This window comes from Rhineura floridana, chromosome 10 (genome assembly GCF_030035675.1).
Source record: "Rhineura floridana isolate rRhiFlo1 chromosome 10, rRhiFlo1.hap2, whole genome shotgun sequence".
NCBI lineage: Eukaryota > Metazoa > Chordata > Lepidosauria > Squamata > Rhineuridae > Rhineura > Rhineura floridana.
In genome coordinates, this window is record NC_084489.1 from 9641468 (window position 1) to 9665191 (window position 23724).

Sequence of the window (23724 nt, forward strand, 5' to 3'; positions counted from 1 at the left end):
GTTCACATGTAATGATAAGCCACAGTCTGAAGCAAACTATGGCTTACCTTGTACAAGCAGCATCCTGATGCAAACTGCTCAAATCATTCCACCTTGAGTGTAGCCGGGAAACAAACCATAGAGCAAGAGGCTTAGCATTACATATGAACCAACACTTCTTTATTTCTCCCAAAACAACCACTAGCAATAAGCCAAGGACAAACTTTGGCTTCAAGAATAATCTGTTCACAGTAAGTCATAGTTTGTTTCAGATGATGGCTTACTGTTATTATTATTATTATTTATTACATTTGTATACTGCCCCATAGCCGAAGCTCTCTGGGCGGTTTACTGTTGCATGTAAATCAGGTCACTTTTTAAAATTGCTATTTTCATCTTACAATTCAAATCATTTTGTCCTGTTTCAAAAATGCTGACAGCCAGGGAGCACACCAGGAAGAGGAAGTCTTTTTTAAATACTTACCATAAAGCCATTTTGCATATCAGCTGTACAGGAACAGTAAGATCACACTTCAAATTTGTGCATTGAAGCCATAATATTCTGATTTATCAAAAAAGTCTAGGCAGACTTAACAGGAGTGACATAACTATCATGTGCAATGGGAGGGAAGGCAACTACTTATATACAAAAACACTGCTTAGTGACACATTCACTAATCATTGGACTTTTTAAATTGAGGTTTTAAACATTGTAAATTCCTGCAGTATAGGAGTAACAATCTGCAAAGTCATAATCATGGCACATCATGCTTTAACTGCTACGCTGGTGTTGCAATCTGTACTTCATATACTTGTGCTGCAATATTAAAATCAAGAAACATCTTCAAAGTAGCTAATGGGAATGTCAAGTAGTGAAATAAGAACAGTTCACAGATCTCATGTCAAATCTAGTTGACTCTAGTTTGCACTGATGTTTATCTGTATTCATACAAACAGAATCTACAGAATTTAACATTCTGAAATCGTACAACAAAATACAGAATCAGAAAAACTGGAATTCATAAAAAGGTTGAAATGTATGCAAGGCAAATAAAGAGACAGTGAGGTGGATACTGGCCATTAGCAACCTGTATCTGACTGAGTTTTTTTTTTTTTTGCTTACAACTGATATATGTATAAAGTGTACATTTAAGTATAATCAACACCAAAGCTACCCTCCTTACTGACACTGCCATTCAAAGTTTTAGGAAGTTTAGAAGTATCATTCCAATGACATGCTCGTATTGTATTTTATAGATGATAGTACAGAAATCAAGTTGCAGAAGAACTGAATGCATATGTATTACTGGGTGTCTGCTGGTAGAATTTAAGTATTAAAACCTTGCTTTTGAAGCAAGTGAACTCTAGGGGTACTTACTCTGGTGGAGGCATCTTCGAAGGGTCCACATCTCGCAAAAATTCACACTGAAGTGCCTGCTCGGCTGTGCAGCGTTTACTGGGATCCAGAGCAAGCATGTAATCAAAGAGGTCTAGTGCAGCTGGGGGAATACTGTCAAGAATATGAATAAAGTGAAGTAATGCCATTTCTCAGAATTTTGTGTATGTGTTTTCAACCACCTCTTCTAACATACTGGTTTGGCAAGTTTGAATTTGTAATATGCTGTACAATTAGGATTCCATCCTATACACTTCAGAATTCAAGGCAGTCTTGTTTGACAGCCTATTTATAATTTATTTCTATTTATATGCTGCTTTGCAATGGCAGTTCCTAGAGCTGCATAAAAGAAAATTGAAATAAATAAAACTTCTGGATCTACAATGATTGCATATTTCATCAAAATTCAACTCATTCTGAAGAGCAAATTCAAGTTAGAATAGAACGTGAACAAATTTAGGCACAGTTCTTATAGCACATAAGGTGGCCACCTTAGATTGCATGAGGACTCTCACAATTAAATTGTTTTCCACAAAATAAACTGGGGGTTGTATTACTGTGTACTCACAGTAGACCCATTAAAATTAGTGAACCTAAATAAGTCATGTCTATTATTTTCAATGGGTGCACTCCAAGTAGGACTAGCACTGAATATGCCCTGGATGTCCGGGATAAATGTTTTAGCAGCCTAATTGTCTTAATATGTGACACCCATTTTAAACACTGTACCATAAGAACCTACCAGTGTTGTATTATTAACACTGTGCATACAGTAGCCAAGGGCACAGTTCATATTTGAAGGCGGATGAATGAAAAGCTCTGCCTCTATATAATATCCTTGCTTTACAAGTTAAGGGCACTTTCAAATAACCAAAAAAAAGAAGTTTTAAAAATAGTTTCAGATGTTTTTGAAACACGCAGAGATTTTTTTTTACGTCCCCTTGAGGAAAGAAACAAGAGTACTAGCTCCTTGGCTAGAATTCTATGATGTTCTGAGAGTTGGAACTACATAGGCAGACAATCCATATACTGGATTATAGAAACCATGAAGAACAGAAAAACATTAGTGATGTATGTTTATCATGAACTCGGCCATTTGCAGATGCATCAAGGGAATACTGAACATAATTTTCATAGTCTGATGAAACAGTAGCCAAATTCTGACTCAACAAGATCAATTAAGGGGTAGGAAAAACTATAGTAGGTCATTCCTTACAAAGCAAATTCTTCTCTTAGTCTCCGACGGTACTGCTTCTTTGGTTTCATGGTGTTGAAATATGCCAGTTTTATCACATCAGGCCAAACTGCAGGACAAGGACTTCCACATATGCGGCTATATAAAAAACAATGAAATCAAGTGAATGACGGCATGTAGATCTTAAGGTCAAAAAGGCAGACTAAAGATTACTAAATCAAAACAAGAATTTGATGAGGACAATTCCCCTTAATCTGATGCCATATAATCTTTAATACATCACCTGAACTTGGATGGTAATATCACATGAGGAGACCTAATGTGACCAGAGCCTATAGCCAAGCTACATGCATATTTTATTCTTATTTAAATCAGAACATACCAAAGAAGGGGAGGGGAGGCAGAGCTCAAAATATTGGTTATTGGATTATGTTAACAATACAGTCAAATCACCCAAGTTGGAAGTTGTGAAGTCTGCTACAAGTTATTCCTGGTGAAACTGCAACTCTGGTTACTCACTGACTTCATGTCAAGTTATTCCTTTAAAAAATAACAACTGCATACTGCATGTCTTATGCATTGTTTTCCCTCTTCTGCATCTAAAGTTGTGATCCTAGGCAAGTCAGTGAGGTTTAGTTCAAGGAAATGCATGTTATGGATCAAAGGACAACAAGAAATACTTAGACACAGATTGATCTGTGCTATCTCTGATATATTTTGAGGTTACAAAAGGCAAACATAATGTACAATAGGCAGATCTACAGCACAGAAGGAAAAGTCCAATTTTGTAATAACCTAAATAATTCAATTTTTTTGAATTATTTCATTCATTTTTGATGACAGCAGACTTGTTAAGAACGTAAGAGCTTGCTGGATCAGGTGAATGGCACATCTAGTCCAGCATCCTTTCTCACAGTGGCCAGACTGATGCCTATGGGAAGGCTAAAAGCATGATTTGTTATGTTAATGCCTATTTAAACTACAATATCACACTGAAGGTGGTTAAGATATTCACCTACATGCTAATGAAATGCATTAAAACCATTTTCAGTGTTCAAGAGACACAGCTATTTTGAAAAGACCAAAAAAGTTATAATTTCAGCTTTTACTTTTAAAACATGCTCTACTGCCATCTAGCGGCTAACTTGTTTTATTTTATGAATGTAGCAACAAGAAAATTGTCTTTACACACAAACATCAATGTTCTTCAATATTTCATAATAAGATCAAGATTCAGATCTCCTGAGACTTGTGACTCTAGGAAGGCCTAATGCAATGTGTTCTGTGGCAAAGATTTTGTTTCACTGCTAAAATGCAGCAACAGCTAATATTATTTCGGCTGCTGCCAACCAATAGCTAACTAACTCAAAAGCTGAAGCCTACAAAGATCTGAGAAGGAAAAATAAAAATCCTCCTTCCAAAACATGCATGTCCGCAAAAGTAGTTTCATTGTTCTAAATAATGGCAAGTTGCATATTTCACTGAAAGCAAAGGACGCACAATTTGTGTCTATTTATTTGAAGGTAGGTTTCATGACACAAAAAACAACTGACCTTATCAGTTCCAGCTGAGCAAGTTCCTGATTTGCTTGAAATATCGGTTTTTTAGTAAAAAGTTCACCCAGTATGCATCTGGAGGGGAAAACACGCACACAATTTCATCAATACCTTTTCTTTTTTTTTAACCACTTTGTTGCAAAATCTGTTTATATGAAAAGCCTTACCCACAACTCCAGACATCAATGGCAGGTGTGTATCGTTCCTCTCCCAGCAATAGCTCAGGAGGGCGGTACCATAAAGTGATAACTTTGTTGGTATATGGTCGACTGGAGAAGAAAACAAATTTAAATTTTCTCCAAAAATCATTTACTATGAGGTAACTTCCAAAATACTGGAAAAATAAATAAAGCATCCCACAGTTCTCCTGACCCCACTCAGAAGATAATTAAAGCATCAAGAAAGCTAAAACCAATGTACCTGTCACTAGAATCACAGGCTGCCTTCCACAATTTGTCTGTATCAACTGCCAGTATAACTGCAGTGATCTTCTTAGTTCAGTTACAAGTTACTCAAGACTTATTCTTGAACTGGTTTGAGGCCAAAACATCTTGTAGTTCACGTCTGCTGGCTTTGACTGGATCACCGCCTAGCAGGACCTCCATTTTATATTTGTAAATGTTACATGTCTATAGAAGATGGAGGTTTTTTAATAGGATCCCTCATGCTCTATGCTACTTATTTGAAAGAAAATAATTCTAAAAGCACTGACTGAGCTCTCACTGAGACAATAAACATGTATCTGAAAAATGCCACTTAAAAGTAGATGAGGGAGCTCACAGGATTGGATACTTCCTCACATAGGAAATTAGCGTGTTATGAAAACTAGGCTAGAACCCTTCTCCCCAACATTGTATTGTGCATGATGCAGGGTTGTTTGCTTTGTACAGAGGACCGTTCATGCATCTGAACGCCCCACACGCAGCTTAAACTGTTGCTGTACAGAGAAGGCTTTACTACTGCCATGAGATTAAGGACACTGAAAATGAAAGGGACTGCCTTCAAGTCGATCCCGACTTATGGTGACCCTATGAATAGGGTTTTCATGGTAAGTGGTCTTCAGAGGGGGTTTACCATTGCCTCCCTCTGAGGCTAGTCATCCCCAGCTGGCAAGGGCCTGCTCAGCTTGCCACAGCTGCACAAGCCAGCCCCTTCCTTGTCCGCAACTGCCAGCTGGGGGGCAGCTGGGCTCCTTGGGACTATGCAGCTTGCCCACGGCTGCACAGGTGGCAAGGCAACCCCTGAGCCACTCACTGTGGGGGTGATCTTTAGCTGGCCCTCGACACCCAGGAGACACGAGTGGAGATTTGAACTCACAGACTCTGGACTCCCAGCCAGGCTCTCCTCCCCATTGTGCAATATACCAGCTTATTAAGGCCATTAAACTAATATAAATACAGGTTTCAGAAACAGTGAATAGCATTCTGAAATAAATCTGTTCATTTACATTAAGAAGGAATAAATGTTTTGCACTTTCATTTTTCTCCTGAAGCAGTATTTTGAAATCATCATCATGGACTGCCTTCAAGTCGATCCTGACTTATGGCTCTCCTCCCCACTGTGCTATACCAGCTATTTTGAAAAGCTATATAAAATTCGCTAATAGCCAAAAAACCTTAAGGTTTAAGAATGTACCTATAGCCAACAAATATTTCAAACTTTAAAAAGTAGGGAAACAAGATAGCTATAGTGAATGCATCAAGGGAGCAGGAGACCTGCCCTCCTCTCTGAGATATTGTTCCACCCTACAAATTTGTCAAAACACAAACACAACTTGGGTTGGTCTTTCACAGCCCAATCCACTTCCTGTGGAGCTTGGAAGAATTTGGTAACATGTGCCTCTGAGCATATGGTAAGTCAGCTTTTCCCAACCAGTGTGCCTCCAAATGTTGTTGGACCACAATTCTCATCTTTCTTGACCATTGGCAATGCTGGCTGACGCTGATGGGAGTTGTGGTCCAACAACATCTGGAGGCACACTGGTTGGAAAGGCTGTGGTAAGTGGTGGCAACACCTGCCATCTCCAAAGATGGAGAATTACATTTTTGTATGTTTGTTGGTGTTGTTCTTACTTTGCTTCTTTCCTGTGTTACTAATGTTTCTACAGAGATCTAATCTAGAAAATTTTATTTCCCTCATTATTCATCTTAGAAATCTGTGTCAAATTTATTTTTATTAATTTCAAAGCCTTTTTATTGGTCAATGTCACATGATGGTGAAGACAGCCTTTTGTGTTTCAAACTGAAGGTTATGCTATTTAACAGCACATTAACAGTTGAATCTGAAACTGCAGTTTGATGTAAAATCAGAATGCTTATAATATGTTGCTGCTTAAGCAATGAATCTAGCTGCTGGAAAAAAACAAATTTGGCCTGTCCAAGAAGCATGTTTTCAGCCTGCTATGCTTCAACCACTCCACTTAAGGAAAGGTGGGTATGGTTAATTAAAAACAAAGTGCACACCTAGAATTTTGCTAGAATATATTTCACCTTCCACTATTTTATCTTGTGCAAACTGAGACACTCCTCATGTCTACTGGAAACTATTCTGCAGAACAGTTAGTGCTATTCCTCCACTATTGTTTTTGAAGCAAAAGAAAATGGTTTACTAAATGATTCACTAAAATTGCAAAGTAAATCAAACATATTTAAAGTGATTATCTCAACTATATCAACTGTCTTAATATTGTTGCTTCCTCCCTGCTAAAACAAGATCAGCACAGCACATATCTTGTTTCTATTATTTGGGCTGATTGCAGGTGTTGCCACCACTCACCATATGCTCAGAGGCACATGTTACCAAATTCTTCCAAGCTACACAGGAAGTAGATTGGATTGTGAAAGACCAACCCAAAGTGTGTTTGCATTTTGACAAAAAAGTTTAAGGCAGTACAATATCTCAGAGAGGTCAGGTCTCCTGCTCCCCTGGTGCATTCACTATAGCTGTCCAATTTCCCTACTTTTTAAAGTTGGATAGAAATATCTGTGGGCTATAGATACATTCTTAAACCGCCAGGGTTTTTTTGCCCATTACTGAATTTCTCTGCTTTTTAATCTGGGCGGTAAGAAATGGGATCCTGTGCAAATTTGCTGAGAATGGATTAATAATTTGCATGCTTATTGAGTTCAGTGGGATTTACTCCCCTGTAATCATGCTTAGGATAGGTGAAACTGACCACAGGGGATGGGGAGGGGAGGAGGTGGAAGGGCAGAGGAGAGAAGGAGGGAGGGCAGGCAGGAGGGGGAGGGGGAGGAGGAAGGGAGAGGAGAGGGGAAGGTAGGTCTGATCATTTGCATGCCTGTTGAGTTCAGTGGGATTTACTCCCGTGCAATCACGCTTATGATAGGTAGAACTGATCAGGGGGGGGGAGAAGGAGAAGAGGGAGCGAGGACTGGAATGGGCAGGGGAGGAGGAAAAAGAGGGGAGGGGAGGAAGAAGGGAGGGGAGGAAGAAGGGAGGGGAGAGGGGAAGGAGAGGAAAGACAGGTCTGATCATCTGCATGCTTACTGAATTCAATGGGATTTACTCCTATGCAATCATGCTTAATATAGGTAAAACTGACCATGGGGAAGGAGGAGGGGGCAAAAGGGAGGTGATGGGAGGAGGGGAGGGCAGGTTTGATCATTTGCAAGCTTATAGAGTTCAATGGGATTTACTCCCATGCAATCATGCCTAGCATAGGTGAAACTGACCATGGGGAAGGAGGAGGGGAAGAGGGGATGGAAAGGAGGAGGGGGGAGGGGAAGAGGGGATGGAAAGGAGGAGGGGGGAGGGGAAAGGAGGGGGAACAGGAAGGGGATAGGAGGGAAGGGAGGGGAGGCTTGATCATTTGCATGCTTTTTGAGTTCAATGAGATGTACTCCTGTGCAGTCATGCTTAGGATGGGTGAAACTGACTGGGGGAGGGGCAGGGAAGGGAAGAGGGGGGGAGGGGCAGGGAAGGGAAGAGGAGGGGAGGAGATTGGGTGGATGAGCATTGGGTACAGGGGAAGCCCCTTTCCTTTCCAAAAGGAAACCATTGTGAACAGTATCATTCTTTTTCAGCGTTTCCCCCGCCTTTTTATTCTACAACAGGCACATGTAGACGCCCACTCAAATTTAAACCAATGCTGTCACTGGCCACATCCACATCAGACATTTATTTCATTTTAGACAGTCATGGCTTCCCCCAAAGAATCCTGGGAAATGTAGTTAATGAAGAGTGCTGAGAGCTGCTAGGAGATGCCCTGTTCCTCTCACAGAGCTTCAGAGCAGCTGACTGATAACCACTCTTGCCATTAAAACTCTGTCAGGGGAATAGTAGTCTCCTCTCAGCATCTTTCACAAACTACACTTCCCAGGATTCTTTGGGTGAAGCCCTGACTGACTAAAGTGAAATAAAGGTCTGGTGTAGGTGTGGCCCCAATTGGCCAAGCCAAGCAGCTGTGAGTCTGGCTTTTAGAACACTGACAGTTGGTTCTTACTGAGCATGCCCCGACTTATAATTGACTTCAATACTAAATTTCTTAAATTAAAAATCAGCCAGGCATTTTTTTAACTTTTAAATTGCAGAGGATGAAGGTCAGCGTATGGGGCAAGGTCAGGAATAGGATTACAGGTACTCTGTGAACATGGCTGATTTTTAATTAATTTCAACAAATTATGAAAACTCTGACCAAAAAAAAGCCGAAAGGGGTGATTTTTTTCTCTCCCCTTTTACACTTTGAACTCTCGATTCTCTCTGACTATTTTGTGTATCGCCATGAAAATTTAGAGGGTTGTTAAGCAAGCGTTTCTAAGTTCAGGACTAAGTTTTGTAAGGTTTTGTTCTGAAATGAGGTTATGGCAAGCATCAGAATGGCATGGCGGTATTTTCAATTTAACATTGCGGAATGCTAAAAATCCATGCTGGCTGTATATTTTTAAATATGCAGATAGTAACATTAAATAGCAATACTGTGCAATATAATTTAAATAAGATAGGACAACATAAATATATTATATTCCAAACTTCAGTGTATTCATACCACTCTAAAACTATATATAACTAAAACCTATTAAAGCCATGGAATAAAGTACAAACACTATTTCCAGCTACATTTATTAAGTACATTTTATAAAGCTTCATCTGGCTTTTAAAATTTGCTTATGAAATATTTCCCAGAACACGTCTCAAAAGTACTGACAAGTAGCTTTTGATTCCATATTAGACTTACCTCTCCTCAGAGCTATACAGCCGAGCCAGTCCAAAATCTGCAAGTTTGATCTGCCCTCTAGTGGAAAGAGTAAAGATTTTACACAATTTTCAATAACGGGGAAAATAGTTGTGTGTGGAAATGAATTCAGAAAAAAAAGATCCCTGCATGGGGAAAAAAGGATCTTACTTGTAGCAAATCTTAATGCTTGCAAACTACAGCTTACAATATGTGACAGTAGAAGAAAACAGGGGTTGCTACTTATAGTTCTGAATGGCCTAGGTTGGTGGTGGTGGTAGTAGTAGTAGTAACGTCTATGTTGTGGCATTAACCAATATCTTAAATGGGACAATGATGGATTACCCTCCAATTTATGAAAGGTATACAGCACTTTTAAATTTTCATTTCCAAAATGGTACATCGTACAATTAAAATATAATTTTACAAAAATTAATCATGTATATTCATTAGAACAAAAGCAGAACACTAGCACAGCAGTAATAAGAGTTAACACCCAAAGTAACAAAACCACCTTTGCTTCCTTACAAATAGCAACAGTAAGTATAATACACTCTCCAGAAGTCTTATTATAAGCAACGGGACCTGTTTTTATCCCTTATATGCAGGATTTATGTTGTTTTCGTACACCGTTTTGAGATTTTTTTTTATTAAGCATGGTTTATACACTTCTCTATTAAAAAAAAATCATACGTGGTTTCCATACAGGAGTAGATCAATTGTTCAGGCTGTATGGGCGTATCACATTATGTGCAGAAACTAACGTTCTGTATGAACAGCGAACATGGTTCTACTACTCTACCTTCAAATGCATTAGATTCTACATGTACAAAAACATGCCTCTTTTTTATTGTAATGGACTGATGGCATGCACCTATGCCCCTATTTTCATTACAATTACATGAGTCCCAAGTCTCATTTCATCAACCAACCACTAGCATAATATGTATATCTAGGCTGCATGTGAGCTGAACATCAGAATATAAGAACAACTTCATGGGACCAAAACAAGTGTCCATCTAGTCCACATTTCCTGAAAAAGTGGTCTTGCAGGTGCCTCCAGCTGGGAAGCCTACAAACACGGCATGAAGGCAACATCCCTCTCCCACTATTTGTTCCAAGTATCTTGCACAGTTGCACTGCCTCCAAATATGAAAGACACAATGTAAAAATACTGTAACTTTTACTCAATATCACTGTTTTTCATGAATAATTTTATAATGTCTGGACACAATATAAAATATGGTATGTATTAAGAAGCAAAAGTAAATGCTGTTTAACAGGTTAACACAGATGAGCAATACAGGTACCAAATGAGATAAAACAGCTTCTAAATACAATGTTTATCGAAAAAGTGACCAAAAGGCTAAATAACACTTTCAGTTGCCATAATATGTTTCAACAATTTGGTCTTCCACAGTGGCACATATGGAAATGTAAGTTAACTACTTCAAAATAGCATATGTGGTGTCTCAGATTTGTGTATAATGGGGCATGTGCCTCTTGAAAAATGGTACTCTACAACTGTGTATTTGCATCTTACTTGCATTGCCCCCCCTTTCCCCCCCAAGTCATAACCGTATTGTAGATGGAACTCACTATATAGTTAAGGGAAATACTGTGAAATTCCTTAATCAACAGACTTGAGAGGTCTGGAAGAGAAACACTGATTAAGATATCTAAGCAATCAATGTACATATATTAAAGTAACTCACTGGTTTAATCTAGAGTTGGGGCACCTCTGGCCCACAGGCCCAATTGTCTCACAAGGCCATTTTCCTCAAACCACAAATACCTGCCCCATTCCTGACTTCATATGTCACATCAATGTGGGGCAGGTAGAGATACAGCTGGATCAGCTGCATGACCAACCTCCCCTTGGGGAACGCGATCAAACAGAAAATACCTACAGAAAGCCCACCAGCTCTTTGCAGGCTCTGCATAGTGCTTTGAAGTCCCACTGATCATCACCTGACATTACTATGACTTACCACTAGAATATCCATCTACCTATAAAAAAAAATATCCATTACTACCTATCCAACTGTCCTTCTAGATTCATACCAGAGAAACCTAAGCTTAAATATAAACCAACTCACCTGAAATGCCTCACTGCTCAAGCCTTCTCTGTAAGGCAGAGGCTTCTAATTTGGACAGCCAAGATCCAAATACATACCTTACAAAACACCTGAAAACATAATCCTGCAAACATTTACTAGTCTTTCATTTTTATACACTCAATACCATTTAGAATGCCCTTAACATGGCAAGATAATTACAGTATTAAGTATCAGCAGTCAAAGTATCAGTAAAATTTACAAAAATAATGTACATGCACAATGTCAAGGAAACCAATATAATAAAAGTATATTGGTCAGGGGAGATCAAGGGGATTACAATGACTAGATGGCAGATATTCAGCGAGTATAGGGCTCCATTAATATATACTCTGTTTATTTTTGCTACATTGGTTTCCTTCCCATTGAGCTTGTACATTATTTGCCTGTAAACTTACTGATACGGTATTAAATATTTAATACTGAATCTAATTTAATCAGTAAATTAGGGCATTTAAAATTGTATTCTTTATAGGATTATGCTTTCAGGTATTTTGTAATTTTCTATTTACCTTTAAGAGACCATGGCTCTCCAAATCAGAAGCCAATTATCTTCCAAAGAAGACTTGAGCAGTAAGGCATTTCAGGTGAACCAGTTTTTATTTTTATATAAACTTTATACCTTTGACTATTCAAACAAGATATAGCTATATGGATTAAACCACTGAAATCAGTCAATTTCAATGCATATTTTAATAAACGCACAATGGTTGCTTAGACATCTTAATCGGAGTATTCCCCATCCAGACCCCTCAACTCTGCTGATTGAGTTTTACAGTATTTCCCTTAATTATATGGCAAGCTCAATCTACAATATGGTTGATATGACTTTTAAAAAGAGGGGGGCAATGCAAATAAGGTGCAAATGTAATAATTTTACTATTTAATTTTTCAAGTGCATATGCCCCAATATGAACAAGCCTGAGGTTCTATGTACTCTGAATCCACTTGTAAAGTGGTTAATTTACCTTTATTGTTTGCCTCTGAAGACTGTGGGGTTGAAACATGTTTGGTAACTGAAAGTATTATCTGTAAGAGGCCTTTTGGTCACCTTTTATTCTATGTTCAGTACACAATGTATTTGTTACTACATTTAGAAGCCAACTTACCTCATTTGGCAACTCCAAGCGTTGTTTGCCTGTATTAGGCTGTTAAGCTGCATTTACTTTTGCTTTTTAACATGCATTTTATCATTGCGTCTAGAAGTTGTTATATTCCTATACGGAAGTTCCATTTAGTTATCACTGCTATAACACAAGCTTAATTCTGAACAAGCAGTGCTAGCCATGGTACTTGTTTTTGCAGTGTCTGAATATAGCTCAACTGGTATGTATATGAAGCAATTAAAACATCACAAAGTTTCATATAATGAACTTCATAGAGCACTCCATAACCTGAATCCAGACTAATTTTGTTAGTTGTGTATTTCAGGGAAATGTGTATTGCAGTGTCTGAACTAGTTCTGGGCAGGTTTAATTAGCAACTCCTATTATCGCATAAATATGTGAGTAAAAAAAAGCCTTGAGGTATGTTAAAGACTAAGAAATGTATTATGGCAAACTTTTATGGACTAGAGTCACTTCGTCAGATTATTAGTAAATTGCTTATCAATTTCTGTTTTGTAAGTTATTATTTATCAAGTTATTTCTGCATTTCTAATGTCTGCGTATACAAAATTGGATGTATACCTGTTGTTTAGTAAGATGTTGGAACATTTAATATCTCTGTGCAAGAAATTCTTCTTGTGACAATAATCCAAGCCTTCCATCAACTGTCTCATGAACGATTTGATATGACTTTCATCAAAATGAACCAAGCCAGATTCCAGGAGCCCCATCAAATCATGATCCATATACTCAAATACAAGGTAAAAAGCACCTAAGGGAAAATTGAAAGTTTAGTTTAGTTTTGAAGACAACTGTTTTCATGCAAAATGAAATTTACTCAGTTTACTTCTTTGATAGATGTTGCCAAAACGTAATGATGTAAGTAAAAATATCTTCCCTGAACACACACTGGAGGGAGGAAATTTACAGCCAGTTCAGGACACAAATCTACATTTCAAGTTCAAACACCCACCTTAACCTCCGCACCGATTTGCATGGAGGTTGGAGGAGAGAATATATAAAGATATATTGCAATGTGTTCCCTTGCTTTGAAAATTTAGACATAAGCATGGATGTTTGAATGATATTAACTGTCCTGGTTCCCAACCAAGAAACAGACTCAGGAAACTGGATTTTTTCTGCATGAAGCTTTATTCAAGAAATCAGTACAGGAAACACAGCATCACACTCTAGGCATAAATTTATTTATTTATTTTATTTATTTATTGCACTTTTAAACCGCCCTTTAGCAACAGGCTCTCAGGGCGGTGTACAACAGAATAAAACCACATTTAAAAGCCAGCGAATGTGGATTACAACATATAGGTATAAAAACACAATTAAAAACAGATTAAAACAAAATTGATAGAAATTACAATTAATTAGCTATAAAATAAAATTAAAACTAGAATTAAAATTAAAATGCCTGGGCAAAGAGGTAGGTTTTACCTGGCGCCGAAAAGATATCAAAGAAGGCGCCAGGCGTATCTCGTCAGGGAGGGCATTCCATAATTCGGGGGCCACCACCGAGAAGGCCCTAGATCTCGTTATTGCTCTCCGGGCCTCCTTGTGAGTTGGAACCCGGAGAAGGGCCTTCGATGTCGAGCGCAGCGAACGGGTAGGTTCATAGTGGGAGAGGCGTTCCATCAGGTATTGCGGTCCGGTGCCGTTAAGGGCTTTATAGGTAAGAACCAACACTTTGAATCTGGCCCGGAAACATATTGGTAGCCAGTGCAGTTGGGCCAGGACAGGGGTTATATGATCAGATCTTTTAGTCCGAGTGAGAACTCTGGCCGCATCATTCTGCACCAGCTGAAGTTTCCGAACCGTCTTCAAAGGTAACCCTACGTAGAGTGCATTACAGTAGTCCAATCTAGAGGTTACCAGAGCATGGATAACTGAGGCAAGGTTCTCCCTGTCCAGATAGGATCGTAGTTGGGCTACCAGCCGAAGCTGGTAGAACGCATTCCGTGCCACCGAGGCTACCTGAGCCTCCAGAGACAGGAGCGGATCTAATAAGACCCCCAAATTATGGACCTGCTCCTTTAGGGGGAGTGTAACCCCATCTAGGGTAGGTCGGACATCAACCATCTGGGCAGAGGGCCCCCCCACCAACAGCATCTCAGTCTTGTCAGGATTGGGTCTCAGTTTATTAGCTCTCATCCAGACCATTATCGCGACCAGGCAGCGGTTTAGTACATTAACAGCCTCACCTGAAGAGGATGAAAAGGAGAAATAGAGCTGCATATCATCAGCATATTGCTGAAAACGCACTCCAAAACTCCTAATGACCTCGCCCAGAGGCTTCATATCAGTACAGGAACACACTGGGGCTATCTCAGGTTACACACCAGGCATGGTGAAGTCAGCAAAGACCATTACAACAGAGAATCACAAGCATTGATACAGTTTTTAATAACAGAGGAGGTAGAGACTGTACTCTACAGGTTAATTCGAGCACCTTCACACTTCTGCTGTAAGGCCGGAGCTTATTCTAGGAGCAGAAAGAACTCTAATTATTTGTGAACATGTTTTTCAGCCAGCCCTATCTTGGCCAAATGTTTTCTCAGATTCCGATAAGCTTCTTTCACTTTCAGCTCTCTGGAAGACTCCAGCCAGTTCATTAGAGTTTATTAGTTCAGAAGTGAGGTGTGGGCTGGATGCCAGTGCGACATCCTCCCTGTTAGTTGTTGTTGGTGTGGTTTGAGGGCTTTCCTTAGCAGAAACCCTAAAAGAACTACTACACACAAGAGCATCCAGAGGTTTCTGTAAGCATCTTTCCAGGGTTATCCCAGCCCCCTTCTCAACATCTTCATTCTCCCAATCCTGCCAAGAAGTCTCCATGGGGCCCGTGACATTAACAACAATATTCTACATTTCAAGTCTGAATCCCATCTCAACTCCTATACTCATTTCCAAGGGACCTATGATTTGACACCCTGATTTGTTCTCCTAAAAAAGAATTGTTAGAACAAATCACTTTTCCCCAAGTTCATGCATCACAGGAAACCGTGGTGAGTTCTGAAGCAAACGTTTTTGTCTCCTCCTCACACATGCAAAAAGGAGAGTACATAGGGTCATGCCATTTTTAGTGTTATATTTGAACTAGGTCATACTGGAAGCTGTGACATGCCTCTGATGCTTCTTATGAGTAGGACTGGTTTCTTCTCCCTGTTCCTTTCCCCACATCACTACAGCCGCCTCTCCCATCTCAACCTCCCACTCCTAACCCATAGCCAGGTTATCTGGAATGTGGTGGGGTGACTGTCAAAGGAACAGCAAAATAAACAGTAAAGTGTCTTCCAGCATCTCTTTGGGCATATGGCCAGCGCCTGGTAAATCCCAATACCTATTTTCCCCAATAATCCCCAGACACAAACGAGATCCAGGCAGCGGATTAACTCAAAAAGGAAAGCTTATTTTTCTTTAAACCCATCTTGAAAATACAATAGCTCCCAGCTGGTTCACAGTTATAAACAATACATTTGTTGCTGACCCTGAACTGTCCCTGAACTCTCCTATTCACCCTTGCTATCAATTTAGACTTAATTATCAAACCTCCTTTCCAGTTCAGGGGCATTCTTTCCAGTTTGTACCCTAATTCCCAGGTCCCTTTTTTTTAAATCTTTTCCTCCTCTAACCAAAAGAACCACCCACCCGCAAACTCCCAACCAACCAAAATGTTGACTTTTTTCTTCCTTCTCTGCTGGCTGGCTGGAGACAGCAGAAGGTGGATTCCAACCCTGTCCATCACAGAAGCCATACTGAGGCCTCCACCAGCATTGTGGTAAGGTAAACTCCAAATAAAGTAACAGCTGAGTTACAACTCAGGCCATCTCTAGTGCAGACCTACCCTTCTGTATGTACAAAATAGAAAACACATCATCATTTGTTTAAAATTAAGAGATCGAGAGTACTATTTTGGTGATTCTAAAATATATATAATCAGGAAAAATAAATTCATATGTACAGTAGGGCTGATGCGGCGGCTTTCAATTCGGGGAAATTCCCCATTTTAAAGCGGATTTTATGGCATTTTGCAACATTTTAGCGCGTCGCAGCCCATTATAGCCAATGGGTTCCGTTTTACGGCAATTTCCGCTTTACGGCGGGGGCCTGGTCCCTAACCCGCAGTATAAACAGGGCCCTACTGCAATTGTTCGTAATTGTGCATCATATCAATTTTCCACTTTTACTACAACCACTTAGAGCTGATATCTATTATCCATCCTGGGGAAAAGTATCCCAAAAATGTAAATGAACATTCTGCAGACAGCTGAGGGGAAAAGTCACTCTCTATCAAGGAGAAGGGCCACTGCACAATGGCAGAGTGCATACCTTGTCTGCAAAATGTCCCAGGTTCAATCTCTGGTATTTCCAAGTATGGCATGGAAAGACTCCAGTCTGAAACCCTGCAGAGCTGTTGCCAGTCAAATACAGACAATACTGAGGTAGATGGGCCAGTGGTCTGATTCTAAATAAGGCAGCTTCCTACGTTTCTAGATACTGTGCTGCATCTTTATATGGCAGTTTCCTGTTCCTAAGGCAATAGTGTTTCCTGCATATCACTGCCAGGCTTAATATACCCTATCCGTTTTAGACAGATGTGCTTGAAAAAAGAGATTCATACATATCTGCACATCTCACTATGTTTGGCTGCAAGGGCTATCTTTTCTCCACAGCCCCAGATGTGTTCTGTGGTCTGCAAGCACAGTGCCACAGATCAGCTGCTGTGAAACATACCACCTGGAGTCTTTTAGTTGTGGGAGGGGAGCACAGTACAAACATGGTCTGGCCTGCTCATCAGCTGTACATCAGGAGGAAGAGCCCAACAGACGCAGTGCAAAAGACTAGCTGCCCCCTGCTGAAGGTGGTCAAAACTGAACATGTGTGAGGGAGTGACACAGGCAGCAGAGTGGATTTAATTTCAGGTCAAGCACAGAGTGACAAAGAGAGTAAAAGTGGACAGGACTTGCTTAGTGAATGCAGTCTCTTGACAGACATGGAAGCCTAAAAGGCCTCCACAGTGACAACTAGCTGCTTTAACCCATGAGAAGGAGGGGTCTCATGGGAGAGACGTCCATGTGGCCTCTGCAGTAGCAGAACTTGACTCAGGATCAGAAGAGGCCACTCAGTGCCAGCGCCTGAATGGTCTTCATGTTGACCCTGCACTGCCAGCGCTTCACTCAGACTGGGTGGGAAGGGGAAGCCCAGCCAACAGGAGCAGGCAGATTTGCAGCCACTGCCTCCTCCACCTCCCTTCCACTTTGGGTTCATAGGTGCTGCTCTTCCCTGACTCCCTTTGCCTGCTGCTGGGCTCCTATCTTGGCCCAGTTTCTCCCCTCACCCAGCCTGCGGCAGTGGGAAAGAGACCCACTGAGCGTGCTCTCGGCAGATATTTTGGGTCTGAACACTTCTACCCCATAGACGTTGGCAGTGTGTTTTTTATTTTTATTTTATTTTTTTAATTCCCCCCATTTAGGTAATTACCAAGACAGGGAAGGGTACTTCAGGATCAATAAAGTAAGGCTACAATCTTTTACATATTTACTTAGGAATAAGTCCCACTGAATTCAATGGGGCTTACTTCTAAGTAACTTTTATATTATATATATATAAAATGTACTACATCTGTTTCACAAATATGAGGCAATCATTAATATTCTTATAATCCAGGTGCTCACTTTATCCTGCCCAAGCCCCCCATTAGTTTTCTTCTGATGTTTTACAAATCTGTGGAGACATCTATTCCTGCTCTTTAAGCCTATTGTTGATTTTCCACCTGAGGTGAATTTAAAGAGACAAGAGAAGATGTCTCTGTACAAGCAGAAATGCTTCAAGGGATAATACAAATGGGAGCAGTAAGCTTCCAGTAATTTGGGGAGGCGGGTGAGGATGAGAACATGACCAAAATTTACTAGGCAGTTCCTTTAACCACGCTAGACCATGCTTTTTCTTTGAGATGTGTAAGTGCACATGTACACACACACACCAGGATTTCTGTCTGTGGAAATTGATGCCGATTTGAGACAGGATCTGCGTGGGTAAAGAATTTGGGTGAAACTGATTTGAGGGGGCTCTCTGGGTAAGGTATCTGTGGAATATAAAATGACTAGAGGTGATGGGGAAGTAACTGAAGAAACTGAATTGATATAACTGGGGGTGATGCAGGGGTGGGGTGCAAAGAATTGAACAATTTATTTGGGGTAATTTGGGAAATGGACTTACCTTTGTGCAACTTAAATTCTAGTAATTATTTCTAAATTTGCATATATGCATATAATTTAACATATGCAAACTTTATGCTAGTGTGTCTCTGGGCCCAGATCTTTTGATAACCTAGTCACACCCTATCTGACTATCAACTCTGGGCTATTTAGAAATACTTACAAGCATTAATTTAACGTATATCCTCAGTCTAATAATTACATTAAGAACCTAACCACACTTCATTAAATCATTTGTACAGTTGCATAAAACTCCAAACTAAAAAAAAGAGCAGGCAAATATGGTTTGAAAATGGTTGTCTCTGGTTAAATTGACTATTTATCACACAGAAGACTGCAAATATGAATAATTTATGGAAACATGGAGACTCATGATAGAATATTTATGTTGCCATGATATTAATACATTCTTAAAAACTTTTAACCTAGTGCTAGATCATGGTATCTTCATGTTATTTCTGAAAATTAGCCTTTATATTCAAAACAAGGAATTACTTCAAGGGTGGCTGACCCATGGACCACATGTGCCCCCCCAATCCATTTTAACCATTAAAAAACTACCTTTTTTTTTACTGACTGCTGCCGTAAGTCCCCAAACGTAATAGCATTATTTTTTTCTGGCTTTCCAAGCCACAAAAAAATCCTGCTTTAAATTTTCTTTTAATTATTTACTTATTACTGACTATCTCTAGTAAGTAATCACTGCACTGTAATATCAAATGCAACTTACCACTAAAATAAAAAAAAAGTCCATAAGGACTATGTTCTGATTCACAGGACAAACTCTGAAAATCCTTTCAGGAGTAAAACTACAGACTACAAACTACCTTTACAAACCTGCATCAGACAGTAACTTTCCTGTCACTTTTAGTTTTATGATTTGGGTTCACAGGAAATCACTACAAATTAGACTAATCTCAATCCATAATTCTATACCAGAGTTATTCTCTCTTCAGTGCAGTGGATCGTGTTTCTGAAGCAGTTTTTTTACCACTTTGATAATCCTTCCATAAAATAAAGCTCCAGTATTGCGTATTTGCTCTACTTCAACAATGTTATTGTTACATACACAAAACTAAGTGTTTCCACTTAATCTACTTTGCATAACCATTACCTACATAACAGGGCATAGAAAAGACACCCTCATACCACAGCCCAGACCATTAAATGCTTTTGGAACTTTTTAGGCTGAGTCACAAAGTCAGACCTTGGGAGGAGACCAAATTCACCTATTGCAACTTCCCACTGTAACTATTTGTCTACCATATGCCAGCACCACCCCTACCAAAATGGACTAGTGGGTCCTAAGCAAAGAGTGAGGGCACTGAAGAAATGACTGCAGGCCAAAGAACTGACACAGGCAAGTTCTAGTCATATGCTTAAGGAAAAACTTCAGTCAGTTTCTAAAGTCATATGGTATAAATGTACCTTTGACCCCTCAAAATGACAATCAAACATTTCACCAAAGATGACACAAGAATATGTTCTTTAAAGAAAAGGGAAACCAAAGTAATAATTTGAGTGAGAGTTCAGACCACAACCTGGGCAAAATATTACAATGTTTACCATCATCACCCTAGTTTAGTTTACAAACTGTCATGAACCGCTCCCGCTTCAGTTCCAGGACTCAATTCTAAAACCCAGGGCAACTGATCCTGGCAAGGCACAAACCCATGCCCCCCCCCTACTAGGGCTGAGTAGGCCAACAACAACCCTGTAAGATATTGCAATATGCAATACTGGAGCTTTATTTTATGGAAGGATTATCAAAGTGGTAAAAAAGCCGCTTCAGAAACACGATCCATTGCACTGAAGAGAGAATAATCTGGTCACCCACTCTGGGCCAAGGGGAAACCCAAAGTGCCAGCAATAGACCTGCCAAGGATTCCAACGGACAAGAGCCAAGACTCCTTGTCTCGGAGCCTTAGGCAAAATATCCAAATACACGGTAGTCCGTGGTCAAATGGCCAAGATGTTGGATTCAGAGCCAAATCCCCTCCTGAACACACATTGGTAAATAAGAAGTAGTTTTATTAAATAAAATATAAGTGCACAATTACAGCAACAAAATGGTTCCTTAAAACCACTCCCCTGAGGGCTAGGTAAAATACAGATAGTTGCAGTCACAAAACAAAATAACAAAACTGTCTAGCTTTGTCTATACAAAGAGGTAAACAGCAAAATAGCTTCATTGTTCCACATCTCCCCAGAGATGTACAGCCTGGATAGCGAATGGAAGATGGAACCCTGCCTTGGTAGCATCAGTAACTATGGGGAACAGTGGGGGACAAAAACCTATGGTCTGAATCCAATTCTTATGGGAAAATGCCCAACAACAGCCAGGAATTAATTAGCCAATCAGGGGGCTTTCAGATGATGAAATATTTCTGGAGTTTTCAAACGTAACAGTCACATACTCCCAAACCTTCCCAGTCCAGGTGGCCTTGAATACCAGTCTCTACTGATAAGCAGGTGTTCTTGTTTGGGCCTAATTAACTAGCTTCAGCTGTGAAAACTGCAAAGCCATGCCTCTCAGAAGCCCCACTGATGGAGAAAAAAATGATTTTTTCTATATTCACAAACATACAAACATAGGTTATTGTATAAGAAGGTATAGGTTTATATAATAAAATTAAGCAAAAGGCCACAGGCCTTGGGATCATAAGAAAAGCAAATTCAGCTTGAAGTTCACAGCTCATGAGAAGCGGGTAGGCCTGGGTGTATGATTAACTTTTGATTAATGACCATATTGTTTTAAGCAAAAGAAGCATAATTTTTTATTGATGTATCATGAACTATGTGATCCTGAGAATGGAATTTTAGACAATTACATATATTCTATCCTTGATTTGTAGAGCGAGAACGTCGACTAGCGAAATATTTTGTAACTCTTCCAAAGTAAAAACAGAGGAACTTTCAACTTAGCATGCAATATTAAAATAACTTGGTGTGTTGCTTTCTCACTTTTGATAAATAAGATACGGGTTTTGAGTGTGTATTCATGGTAAATAGATATTTTGAATTAGCTTGCCTTGACAGTTTCTCTGGGGCTGAGGCAGTGATAGGCAAGTATCACCTAGCACCTACCCTGACTGTATGGGCCTCAGAATGCAGGCCAGTGTGTTAAATATAATCCCCTCTTTTAAGCTATGTATTTTATAAAGTTAAGAATGGAGTTTCTAAAGAAATATAGGAATAAGAACCTTAAAGCAGGCTAACAAAACACCCTAAGTTAGCCAATCTCAACCTGGCATCGTGGTATTGCTAAAGGAACATGTTGTAATGTCCTGAGATGTTCCTGGCCAGCTTGGCTGATCAGGAGCCATGGTGGAATGGAATGTATGGTACATACTGTCCTCAAAATGGCCAAAAATCATTAGTAACGTAAGACAGGAGAATAGTGGTAACCTAGGTCAAATAGACAGTGGGATAGATTAGAGATATTGATCTGAGGAGACAACAAGACAATAGGATGGGAGGTATCTGCTAAAAATGAATATACTTGTACTTTTTGATTCATACCAATCTAATTGGCATAAATTACTAATCAGGAAACTTTCTAGTCTAGGGTTCTCCCTTTCTGTCATCTCCCGGCTCGGCTTCCACAAAGTGAGCCAAGATATTCACCAATGAATCCTGGATGTAGAGCTCCAAAATCACTGCGCCCTGGCAGCTACCGTTCCCGGCCCACCCCATTCCATCTGGGGTTTTGTCACGGCGAGATATCTAAGCTCTCTCATCTCCCCTAGGCTTAGAAAGGCATTCACCTTGGCAAAGTTTAACGTACTTCCGTCAGCTCTCCTAGATGGCAGATACCACAAGACTCCCTTGGATGAGCACCTTTGCCCCGTGGTGCGGGCAGAGTGGAATCTGTTGCACACGTTCTTTTAGACTGCCCTTTTTACCAGGATCTTCACCTTTTAATTATATCTCTGACCATCCAAACAATCCCAGGCAGGGATCCTGCATTTTATGCTACCTATCTTTTATCTGACCAACACCCCCAAACAACAAACAGGGTTGCAAGATTCAGCACCGCAGCAATTGCCCACCGTAGAGCACTGCTAGCTCAATTGCCCGCACAACCTTGAGCGCTGGTCTTTTAATTTTCTTTGATTTTACTGCTGCAAATGATTGTTGTTTTAAATTGTTTAGTATTAATTGTGTATTTTGTGGCTTTGTACTGGTCTCAGACCGTAAATAAATGAACTTTGAACTTTGAATATACGTGTACTTGTTTAAATAAAAATTATCTGATCAGTTGTAAACACTGCAAGAGGGAAGAACTATTACGTTATGTGGGGAGGAACTTATGGGATTGGTAAACTAATGTCACATGTGTATTCAGTACTGTATAAAAGATCTGTGCGGACTGTGCCACAATGCAGTCCTCTTCAGCCTTTATGGGAGGCTGACCCTGCATATGCTTGTAAAGAATAAAGGCCTACCTTTTTGCTTTAAGCCTGTGTCATAAATTACTTAAAGGACCCGCAGCAAAGATCCCATAGGAGAAAAAATTCTCAATCACCATCACAGACAAGATGTGTTCCCCCAGAATTCTTTGCCTCAAAGCCGTTCTAGAAATCAGGAGTTCTTGACACGAACGACTGCCAATTCTCTAATGCAGCCTTCTCCCACTTTGGGGTCTCCCTAAGTTGCGACCTACAATTCCTATCAGCCCCAGCCAAAATGGTCACTGGTCAGAGAGGATGGGAAGTACAGATCAAAACATCTGGAGGACACCAGGCTGGGGAAGGCTGTTCTAATGGTATTTTCCAAACTAAAATGTCATAGGGTTTGTGTGCATAAAACCAGTTCATAAGCCATTCATAGCCTGAATATGCCTCTCCTGACTCCAACACCACTGTTAGCCCTGAACAAATAAATACAAGACAATTTAATTTGCTCTACGACACTGACAGGGAGACAAATATAGTACATTTTTTAAAAGCATCAA

The 23724-nt window shown here is 39.9% G+C and overlaps 1 protein-coding gene across 1 annotated transcript in view; it reads right to left on the reverse strand.

The window, feature by feature from the left end:
- Positions 1 to 23724, reverse strand: part of CDK13 (cyclin dependent kinase 13) — a 69288-nt gene that overhangs the window by 11685 nt on the left and 33879 nt on the right. The window contains exons 6-11 of the mRNA XM_061586660.1: positions 13123 to 13312; positions 9321 to 9377; positions 4294 to 4395; positions 4124 to 4201; positions 2592 to 2708; positions 1358 to 1489 (exon numbers count right to left, since the gene is read on the reverse strand). Coding sequence (XP_061442644.1) covers positions 1358 to 1489; positions 2592 to 2708; positions 4124 to 4201; positions 4294 to 4395; positions 9321 to 9377; positions 13123 to 13312 — 676 coding nt within the window. The remainder of the gene's footprint in view (positions 1 to 1357; positions 1490 to 2591; positions 2709 to 4123; positions 4202 to 4293; positions 4396 to 9320; positions 9378 to 13122; positions 13313 to 23724) is intronic.